At 36.4% G+C, this 12,074-nt stretch overlaps 1 protein-coding gene across 2 annotated transcripts in view; it reads left to right on the plus strand.

Annotated features, from left to right (window-relative positions):
• Nucleotides 1–12,074, plus strand: part of Sntg1 (syntrophin gamma 1) — a 624,894-nt gene that overhangs the window by 354,959 nt on the left and 257,861 nt on the right. For both annotated transcript variants that reach the window (XM_055603535.1, XM_055603536.1), the window contains exon 3: nucleotides 9,766–9,819. In XM_055603535.1, coding sequence (XP_055459510.1) covers nucleotides 9,793–9,819 — 27 coding nt within the window. In that variant the 5' untranslated portion in view covers nucleotides 9,766–9,792. The remainder of the gene's footprint in view (nucleotides 1–9,765; nucleotides 9,820–12,074) is intronic.

Consider the following 12,074-nt stretch of genomic DNA (forward strand, 5'->3'; position numbering starts at 1 on the left):
AAATAAATAAATAAATAAATAAATAAATAAATAAATAAATAAATAAATAAAGAAATACACCCAACCAACAAAGAGAAGACCAGATATTACCAGCCAGAATTACAAACTTCACAAACAAGAGTACCTAAACAGTAAGGTAAAACACAATCAATTACAGCCAGGGTGTTATGCCTCCACTGGAGCCCAGGAACCCCATTTCATGAGGCGCTGAATATCCCAACATAATTGAAGCACAAATAAAAGAACTTAAAATAGCCTTGATGCATCACCTCAAAGTCAAGATTTGGAAAGAGACATTCCAAGCAAATGGGTCTGAGAAACAAGCTGGTGTAGTCCTTTTAGTGTCTGACAAAATAGCCTTTAGCCCAAAACATAAGAAGTGATATAGGGAATAATATTGTATACTCACCAAAGGGGGAAAAAAAAACAATAAGGGCATTGTAATTCTTAAGGTCTATGCTCTACATACAAGCCAAGTATGTAAAAGAAACACTTCAACATTTAAACCACATACTGATACTCACACACGGATAGTAGGAGACTTCAATACCCTGCTCTTCAATGACCCATCTCTTTTGGCTCATTTCTCTAAACAGAGAAATAATGCAATTATCTGATGTTAAAAATAAAGTCGTTCTAAGAGATATTTACAGTTTGTGCATACACAAAAGAATATGCCTTCTCAGTACCTCATGGAACTTTCTCCAAGTTGAACTTTTTTTTTTTAATTTTATTTTTTTCTTATCAGTTACATTTTATTAACTCTGTACCCCAGCCGTGTCCTGATCCCTCATTCCCTCCCAGTCCCTCCCTCCCTCCCTCATCTCCACCATGCCCCTTGCCAAGTCCACTGATAGGGGGGACCTCCTCCCCATTCATCCGATCCTGTTTTATCAGGTATCTTCAGGACTGGCTGCAAAGCTCTCCTCTGTGGCCTAACAGGACTGCTCCTCCCTTGGGGGATGGGGAGGCCAAAGAGCCAGTCATTGAGTTCCTGTTAGAAATAGTCCTTGTTCCCCTCACTATGGGAAACCAATTGGTTACTGAGCTACCACAGGCTACATCTGAGCAGAGGATCTAGGTTACATTCATACATGGTCCTTGGTTGCATGTCAGTCTCAGAAAAGACCCTGTGCCCAGATATGTTTGGTCTTGTGGAGCTCCTATCCTTTCCTCATCAGACTAACTCCCCTTCTTTCTTATGATTCCGCATTAAACATTGACAGGAGTCTACTGAGCACATTTGAAAAACTCTAACTAGCAGTGTTTTCAAAGCAAAGACTCATGACCAAACCTTTGGCAGAGTACAAGTTGAACTCTTACTCAGACCCAAAGCATTTCTCAACTTCAATATCATTATGCATTCTTTCTGACCACCACAGACTAAAGCTGGATATCAACAACAGAGACCTTTCAGACTCAGAAAAAATGGAAAAACCAAATAAAATATGAGTCAAAGCAGGAATTAAAAATTTTCTAGTATTGAATGAAAATTAATACACAACATACCCAAAGTTATGACGTGCAATGAAAGCTGTTGTTAGAGGATATTCATAGCACTAAGTCCCTACATTAAAAAGAAATATTGGAGAGATCTCATAAAAGCAGGTTAATAGCACACCTGAAAGCTCTAGAACAAAAAGAAGAGATCACACACAAAGGGAGTAGATGGCAAGAAATAGTCAAACTCAAGGCTGAAATCTATCAAATCAATACAAAGAAACAATGAAAGAAATAGTTGGTTCTCTGAGAAAAATCTAAAACTTTTATCCAAATTAACTAAAACACGAAGGAAAAAGATTAACAAACTTAGAGAAGAAAAGGTAGAGCTAATAACAGAGACTTAGGAAAATGGTACCAAGTGAGGATTGATCATCTTAAGAACCCTGGGTCCTCTTTCTTGTTTATCTTCTTTAGGTGTATAGATTTTAGTATGTTTATCCTATATTTTATGTCTAGTATCCTTTTATGAGTGAATATATACTATGTGTTATCTTTCTGCTCCTGGGATACCTCACTCAGGATGATCTTTTCTATGATCCCACCATTTGCCTGAAAATTTCATGATTTCCTTGTTTGTAATTGCTGAGTAATATTCCATTGTGTAAATGTACCATAATTCTGTATCCATTCCTCTGTTGGTGGATTTCTGGGTTGTTTCAAGGTTCTGATTATTATGAATAAGGCTGCTCTGGACATGGTTGAGCAAATATCCTTGTTGTGGACATTGGAAGTAGGAGAAAACAAGAAACAGGACAGGAGCCTACCACAGAGGGCCTCTGAAAGACTTTATCTAGCAGTGTATCAAAGCAGATGCTGAGACTCATACTCAAACCTTGGGCAGAGTGCAGGGAACCATATGAAAGAAGAGGGAGTTAGTAAGACGTGGAGAGGACAGGGGCCCCACAAGTACCAAATATATCTGGGCACAGGGGTCTTCTCTGAGACTGTTTTTTAACCAAGGACTATGCATGGATATAACCTAGAACCCCTGCTCAGACTTAGCCCATGGCAGCTCAGTATCCATGTGGGTATCCTAGTAAGGGGAACAGGGGCTGTCTCTGATATGAACTCAGTGGCTGGCTTTTTGACCTCCTCCTGCCCTGGCCGCCCTCCAAGGGAGGAGCAGCCTTGCTAGGCCACAGAGGATGACATTGCAGTCAGTCCTGATGAGACCTGATAAGGTCAGATGGAAGCAGAGGAGGACCTCCACTATCAATGGACTTAGAGAGCAGCAGGGAGCAGATGAGGGAGGGAGGCTGGGATTGGGAGGAAATGAGGGAGGGGGCTACAGCTGGGATACAAATGAATAAACTGTAATTAATATAAAAAATAAAAATTAAAACCAGTTTCAAAAAATGGTACTATACCAAATATGAATATCTAAAAGAATTGGATAATGTTCATTTTAAATTTATTTATTTATTTTTATTTAATGAGTATTGGTGTTTTGCCTGCATGTATGTGTGAGGGTGTCTGATCCTAAATTTATAGACAGTTGTGAGCTGCCATGTGGTCCTGGAAATTAAACCCGGGTCCTCTGGAAGATCAGTCAGTGCTCTTAACTGCTGAACTATCTCTCCAGTCCCCTAGATAATATTCTTGACAGGTGCCACTTACCAAAGTTAAATAAACATTGGATAAGCAATTTAAACAGACCTGTTTTCCATAGTAAAATAGAAGCAGTAATCAGAACCTCTGAATTTAAAATTCAAATAAAACAAAAACAAACAAATAAAAAACAAAACCTCAGGAGCAGATGGCTTTAACACAGAATCGTACCAGTTTTCTTATGAACATAGTTGTAAAACCATTCAAAACACACATTGCAAACCAAATCTAAGAACACATAAAAACTACCAGCACCATGAGAGAGTAGGATGTTGTTTTTAACAAAACCTCAATTGTTTGATTTTACCAATAAAGACTCTGGAGTCAGGTGCAGGGGTGAAAACCTACTCTCTCAGAGAGGCAGAGAAAGCACCCAGATGATCTTCTTCCTTAGCAGAAGGAATCTCACTTCTCACACATCATCTCAAACCACCTTTTTCAAACTTAATGTTCCTCTCTTCTATTTCCTGTGCATCTCTCTATCTATTCTCTTGTCTTCCTCTTCCTCTCTACTTTTTTTTTTCTTAATAATGTTTTTAAAAATAATGTTCACTTCTTGTCAACTTGTTGCTTGCTCCACCTCTTGACCTATGGCTGACTTTATCTAATCCTGTTTGCAATATACAAGCAGCAAGCTCTTGGATTAAAGGTTTGTAATTAGGCTCAGCTGCAGCACAACTAAAACAGGTTTTTCTAATAAATAATGATCTTGGGGTTCACAGTGTGATCACAAAACCCTCAATAATAGGCTTCATCAGTTCAACGTACATAAGTCAAAAAATGGAATCCACCATATAAAAAAACTGAAAGAAAAAAACATGAAAAGTTTATTACATGCAGAAAATGCTTTTGACAAAATCCAACACACTTCCTCGTAAAAGTCCTATAGAGAAAAGAAACACAAGGGACAAACCTAAACAAAATAAAGGCAGTTTACAGCAAGCGTATAGGCAGCATCAACTTAAATGGAGAGAAACTAAAATCTCTTCTACTAAAATCAGTAACAGGACAAGACAGTGCATTTTCTCAGTCTGTATTCACTATAGTACTTGAAGTCTTAGTTAAAGCAATAATACAGCTGAAGGAGATAAAAAGATACAAACCGGAAAGGGAGGAAACCAAAGTATTCTTATTTGCAAATGATATGATAGTAAACATAAATGACCCTAAAAGTTCCACCGAGAAACTCCTTCAGCTGAGGAATAATCTCTGAAAAGTAGCTGGATACAAAATTAACTCACAGAAATTAATAGTACTTTTATATACAAACAAAGGATGGTCTAAGAAAAATCATAGAAACAACACCATTCATAATAGCCTCAAATTATATGAAATATCTTGAGATTACTCTAACCAAGCAAGTAAAAGATATGTGATAAAAACTTCAGGAGACTGAAGAAAAAGAACTGAAGAATAAATCAGAAAGCTGAAGGCTATCTCACATTTTTGTATCAGTGACAGTATCATAGTAAACATGATATTTTACCAACAGGTATCTAGAGATTCACTGTAATCTCCATCCAAATTCCAACACAATTTTTCACCCACATGGTAAAGACAATTATCTAGTTTTATAAGGAATCAGAAAATAAACAAACAAACAAACAACAACAAAAAGATACCCAATGATAGCTAAAAGAATCCCGAACAACAAAATACCTACTTGAGTTATCAACATTCCATTTAATGTTGTACTACAAAGCTATGTTGATAAAAACACACAGCATTGACACATGCTGTCCAATAGAATTGAATTAAATCCTAGACATAAGTCCAGGCACCTATGGACATCTGTTTTTTTTTTTATGAAGAAGCCAAAAATATACAATGGAATAAAGACAGCATCTTCAACAAATGGTGCTGTTCAAATTGCATGTCTGCATGTAGAAGAGTACAAATAGAAGCAAACCTATTGCTCTAAACAAAATTCAAGTACAAATGGATCAAAGGCATCAGCATAAAAACATCTACACTGAACCTGATAAAGAGAATGTGAAGAATAAGTTTGAACTCATTGGCACAGAAGAAAACTTTCTGAACAGAACTCCATAAGCTCAGGCACTAAGATGAACAATTAATTAATGGTACTTCATGAAACTGAAAAGCTTCTATAAAGCAAAGTATACTGTCATTAGGACAGTGCAGTAGCTTACAGAATGAGCAAAGATTTTTACCAACTCCAAATCAGATAGAGGACTAATACCCAATATATATAAAGTATTCAAGAATCTACATAAAAAGAAAAAAATAACCCAATTTAAAAATGGAGTACAGATTTAAATAAAGAATTATCAAAGGCTAATAAATACTTAAAGGTATACAAAAATCCCTAGCTATTAGGGAAATACAGATGGAAACTACTTGTATATATTTATAATGCCTGTCAGAAAGCTTACAGTCAACAACAAACAACAACAACAAAACCAAACAAAACCCAGCTCATGCAGAATAGAATGTAGTCTAAGAGGAACACTGATACATTGCTAGTGAAGTTTTATGAAAATCTCTGTGGTAGTCTCTCAAGAAGAAGGGACTTAATCTATCTCAATGTTCAGCTATATTACTATTAGGAATTTACACAAAGGATGCTTCATCCTATCTCAGAGAAATTTGTTCAACCATGTTTATTGCTGCTCTGTTCATAAAGAAATCTAAATGTCCCTCAAGAGAAGAATGGATAAAGAAAATGTGCTATATTTATTCAATGGAATATTGTTCAGTTATTTTAAAATGACCTGAAAATTTCAGGCAAATGGATGGAACTAGAAAACATCATTTTGAATTAGGTATTCCAGACTCAAAACCAAATATGGTTATGTATTCACTTATATGTGGGTATTAGCTATTAAGACTATGACAACCAAGCCATAATTCACAGAACACAAAGGGTAGGTTTAGAATGTTGTCCTAAGGAGTATAGGTAGATCTCATAGGAAAGGAAAATAAAAATTATATGTATGGATACAATGGGGAGCTAAAATGAGTGGATCAAGTTGAAGGAGAAGTCATGGTTTGGGATGGAATAAGGGGAAAGACAGCTAAAATTAATGCCCATTTGAGGGTTGATTTGGGAATCTAATACAGTAAAAACTTTAATATATACATATGAAGGTAATCTAAGTGAAACTGCCAAATAATGGAGTCCCAACTAGCCATCTTTTGTCACCAATAAAGGCTTCCAGTTCCAGGATTTGGTTACACACCATTGAAATGTTTACCAGTGGATCTCCATTAGAATCCCCAAGCAACCGAGGCTATTGTCAAGGCTATAGATTACTCTCTAGAAACTTACAGCAAAGCCCCATTGCTGAAGACAGTACCTGTATGGAACATGGGGTTGTCAAGGTGGTGCCTCAACAGAGCATTCACACCTGTTTCAGCACCTTCAGTATGAGAAGGTATTCTTTCTGCTGCCAAAAGAGAAATGTGAACACTAAGCTAGCTTCAAAATATTTATCTACAGTGGTGTACCAGGTCCTTTGCATATATATTATGGATTCCAGTTTAGTGCTTTTATGAGATTCTTGAGTGTGAAAACATGTGGGTCTCTGTTTTCTGTCTTCTCTTTGTCTCTTTTTCGTCTGTTGGTTTGCCTTACCAGACTTTTAAGTTATTGTTTTTTCTATCTTTTGTGTATGTATATATGTATGTATGTATGTATGTATGTATGTATGTATCTATCTATCTATCTATCTATCTATCTATCTATCTATCTATCTATCATTTATCTATCTATCCCACTATCTGTCTATCTAATCTATCATCTGTCTATGAATGAATACCTAGCCACTAGAGCAAAATTTAATGACTGAACTTCAAGTTGTACTTTCTTTGAAAGGGAAAAGCAATTTCCTCCAGTATAGTGACATAAGAATGCCAACTACTCCAGGACAGTCCTCATGTTCAGGAGTAGTTAATCAATCTGTAATGGACTCCTCTGTTTCTTTGTGTGTGTGTGTTTATTGAGTTTGGATTTGTTTTGTTTTCTTGTTTTTTCAGTGTTTTTTTTTTTAAACGTAATCAGTTTATTGTAGATACATGTCTTTTTTTGATATTGTATTTTTTATTAATTACACTTTATTCACTTTGTATTCCTCCATAAGCCCCACCCACCTCCCCACCCAATCCCACTCTCCCTCCTCCTTCTTCATGCATGCCCCTCCCCAAGTCCATTGATCGGGGAGGTCCTCCTCTCATTCCTTCTGATCTTAGTCTATCAGATCATATCAGGAGTGGCTGCATTGTCATCTTCTGTGGCCTGGTAAGGCTGCTCCCCCCTCTGAGGGAGGTGATCAAAGAACAGGCCAATCAGATTATGTCAGAGGCAGTCCCTCTTCTCATTACTATGTAACCCACTTAAACACTAAACTGCCATGGACTACATCTGTGCAGGGGTTCTAGGTTATCTCCATGCATGGTACTTGGTTGGAGTATGAGTCTCTGGGAAGACCCCTGTGTTCAAATATTCTGGTTCTGTTGCTCTCCTTGTGGGGTTCCTGTCCTCTCCAGATCTTACTATTTCCCGCTTCTTACATAAGATTCCATGCACTCTGCCCAACAGTTGGCCATAAGTCTCAGTGTCTGCTTTGATAGTCTGCAGGGCAGAGCCTTTCACAGGCCCTCTGTGGCAGGTTCCTAGATTGTTTCCTGTTTTCTTCTTCTTCTGATGTTCATCCTCTCAGCTCAGATGCCCCTCAACTGAAGAATGGATGAGTGTGTTTTTTTTTTTTTTAATTTGGCTTTTGCTTGTTTTTTGAGAATGAACTTAAATTTGGACAAGTAGTCAGTGGGAGAGGATCCATCAGGACTTGGGGAAGGGGGAGAATATGATCAATATATATTTAATTTTAAAACTTGTTTTACACAATAACATGTACTATAAAAAGCAAGATGTGATAAAATAGTAAAGGCAAATTGGTAGATCCTTTGTTTAAATGTAATATTGTTTTGAAATAACACATTAAAATGCATATGCTAAAGTTACGTTCAGTATGTGAATCCAAATACAAGGTTTAGTTTACCTTATCGCTTAGTATCTTCATGTGTATTTTCATAGTCAATTGCTAGCAGCAAGACATTTATTTTGATGTGTCTATTAATTAATGAATTAACTAATTTATTTGTTGGGTGTTTATATGTGTGTTTACACAGGTGCACTTCTGTATATGTTTGCGTATAGACTAGAGGTCAAGCCATGTTATGTTTTCCATTGTTCTTTAGCTTATTTTGTTTGAGACATGGTCTCAGTCTGAAATTAAATCTTAGTGATTTGGCTAGAATGACTTGCTAATGCATGGCAGAGATCTGCCTTGCCTATCTTCACCTTCCCAAAGCTAGAAAGAAATGCTGTTGTTGTGGACTTGATTGTCATTGTCCTTGTCCTTGTTCTCCTCCTCCTTCTCCTCCTCCTCTTATTCCTTCTTCTCTTCCTCTTTTCTGCCTCCTCCTCTTAAACCCCTTCCTTTTCTTCTTCTCTTCATTTACACGTATGTAATAGGTTGAAGTCAGATCTATATGATTCTCTTTCTGTTTTTAAAATTAACACAAATTTTCTATCTTTTGCAGAAATTTTCTATCTTTTTACCATAACGCTGCTAATGATTTGTTGTGTAAGTGTATGGCAACTAATTATCTTATGCACTTTAGTAAAATAAAATCAGGTTGACAATCCCAAAAACTTATTCTGCATTCTTTATGTGTTACATGAAATATTCAGTTTCTACTGAAAGGGGCCAATTTCAATTCTGTGTGTCCCAACAATCAGTGACAGTTAAGGCATTTCCCATGCTGTTATTCTACACTTAATTGACCAAGCATTCCTTGATCTCATGCAACAAACTGACATAGGAGGCAGAGCTTTACTCTTTCAAAGACAGAGTAATTATTGAGCAGCATATTCTCCTGTTTTGAAGACTATATTATTCTCTGAATTTTTCCTTATGTAAACACTATGCGCAGCTGGACACTGCTTTTTTTTTTTTACATTATAGAGATGCATTTTTTTATAATGTTTGGCTTTTTATGTTTAAGATATATTATGAACAACATGCTACAATAAACGTTTTGAAACATTATATGCATTTAAGTCTATATTCATCGTTTTGTTATATAGTGACCTCTAAGTAAAAATGTTTGTTGATTATGTCTATTTTCAACTGTCTTATTTTTATGCAAACCAATGAGTAACTTGCTTTATTGTATCATAATGTTTGTGAATAAAAATTTAGATTACAGAGAGAATTATTCATGCATGTAGGTTTTCAATTAAAATGTGTAAGATTATTTAACTTCTCATTCAAGAGATAACAAGATGAATGGCAACATTTAATTAAACTTTGAGTTCTCCCTTTCACAAAGTCAGGTTTCAAGGCAAATGATACAATTGAGGAAGAACTTGAGGAAAGAGGCCAGTCACAAGGACAATCAGCCTATACAAAGGCAAATGCAGAGACCTGGGATATTCTCCATTACCCTAGATACTTTCCCAAACCTTGAAATGAACATTATTTTTGATGTCTGCTTTTCACTATTGTTTTGTTTCTTTTCATGGGCTGTCTATACTGTTTTCCCTCAGCAGTATTTTGTTTTATTATGCTATGCTTAAGTTCTGTGTTGATCCCCATTTGTAACAACCTTTTCTTTCTATATTTGCAGACCACATCCTTCACAGTGCCACAGCACATGGATTTCAGAACTACCTGTGAGGAGGTAAGTCAAAAGATTTTCTACTTGTTATAGTTTGTAACCATGAAACACCTGGCCAGACTCTATAGATATGAAACACTGCTTTTCCGAGAAAATGAGTGAAGGGCTCCTTACCACCAAATATATTTTATTCCTTAAAGGTAGAAACCCAAGGTCACTTGGGAAACCGTGCATCTTAACTCTTTCTGGAGCATGTGAGCATAACTGAATTGCTCTTCTCCATAAGTGATGCATGGCATGATGGTGCAGATGGAAGATATTGAAAGGTGCTGTTTCATGATCCTAATCCTATGTAAGTATGTCTAACAATTAGAATTCTGTGCAGCACTGCTCTTAAACTTTGGTATGCGGAGACATGATGTATACTGTGGGACACCCGGTGACACACTACAACTTCAACAGCAAGAGCTTTGTTTTGTTTTGTTTTTCTCTGTTGGGTGAGGTTGCAAATATGAAGGGTGGATATGAGGGGAGTGGGAGATTAGCAGAACTGGGAAGTGTGATATGAAATTCACAAAGAACCAATGAATAAAAAGTTTAAAAGCAAAAGCTCAAAAATAAGTGATGTATACTCCTTCTAGGGTATGGCAATCTATTCAAGTGTGTGCTTCCATAATGCATGGACTTGGGCCTTGAAAAATATAGCATTATGTGTTAGCAAAAAAGACTGTCCTTTCTTTTCATTCTTTATGATTCATTCAAATCATTATTTAAAAAAATTCATGCAAAATGGAAATATTTTGCATTTTTCTAAGAATTTTAAGTATTTTATTCTACAAAAAGAGCTCACCCCAACCCCAACGGAAAACAGAACAATTATAACTCAGTATCTGTGTTAGTGTTTAAATCAAACAAAAAAGAGTTTAAAAAAACTTCATTTCTTATCTACTTTTAAAGAGATACATTCCAAAATAAAATTAATTTGATCAATTTCTATCTACCAATCCAGCAATAGAGAAGACAATAGCCTGAAGATGTTAACTATACCTAAGAACATGCCAGGGGAAATAATCTTAGTACAATTAGTTGCATGGAGGCGAAAGCCCCACACCATAAGGACAAATAATAGGCATCAGCAATCACATCTCATTGATAACTATCAATATTAATGGTCTCAGTTACCCAATCAAGAGGCAGAGACCAACAGATTGGTTAACAAACAGAATCAATGGGATGGAATCCATGAGTGACGCTGCTCCAGTGGTCCAAAACCTGAGGTGGATAAGTCATGGGCAAAGGGGAAAACAAGTTACTATTTTCTGCCACGGAACATAGCAATCAATTGATTTTTAATGATGTATCACTATGTACATATATCTATAGCCATAGAGCAGTGCCTCCCTCAGCCATCATCTTTTTGAAGCATATGGGAACTAAAACAGAGACCTATCACTGGTCAGTGAACAGAGTTAGAGGTATTGGACCACTCAGTGTTAAATGGTACATCTTCATTATACTCCTCCACTCAGGGCTCATGGTTCTATGAAGAAGACGGAGTGGAAAGATTGCTAGACCCAGAGGGAATGGATGTCTCCAAGGAAAAAGTACCCTTCAGACACAACAGGACTGATGCACATATGAACTCACAGAGATTGTAGCAGCTCACAGAGGGGCAATACAACAAACAAACAACAAACAAACATAACAGCAACAACCTAGTAGAATTTTGTCACATATATCTTTGTTTGGGCACTTATTTTTCTTATTGATCCTTTATAGTATAGTTTGGTTTCTGATTTTGCATTCTTGTATATGTTTGAGTTTCTTTTTCTGTTTATTTGCAGGGTTTTTATTTCTTTATTAAAGAGAGAGGGAAGGAAAGGGTGTAGGATTGCATGAGTAAGGGTTGTGAGATGGATCAGGAGATGTTGGGAGATGGGAAAGTTTATTTAGAATATATTATATGAAAACAAAAATTTTCAATTAAAATTATCCCTATAGAAAAAGTTTGATGTATGTATTTGTGAAATACCCCCATAAAATAATCCTTTAAGAGCCAGATTTATAATAATTTTTCCGTACATGTCACATAAATTTCAGCTGGGTATAGTGGTGCATGCCTTTAATTCCAGCACTCAGTGGGCAGAGGCAGGTGGATCACTGTGAGTTTGAGGCCAGCATGGTCTACAAAGCAAGTACAGGACCACCAATGCTACACAGAGAAATGCTGTCTTGAAAAACTAGCCAGCCTAACTAACTAATCAACTAACTAACTAACTAACTAACTAACTAACTAACTAACTAACTAACTAACTAAC

This window comes from Psammomys obesus, unplaced genomic scaffold, assembly GCF_907164565.1.
Source record: "Psammomys obesus unplaced genomic scaffold, mPsaObe1.curated_primary_1811, whole genome shotgun sequence".
NCBI lineage: Eukaryota > Metazoa > Chordata > Mammalia > Rodentia > Muridae > Psammomys > Psammomys obesus.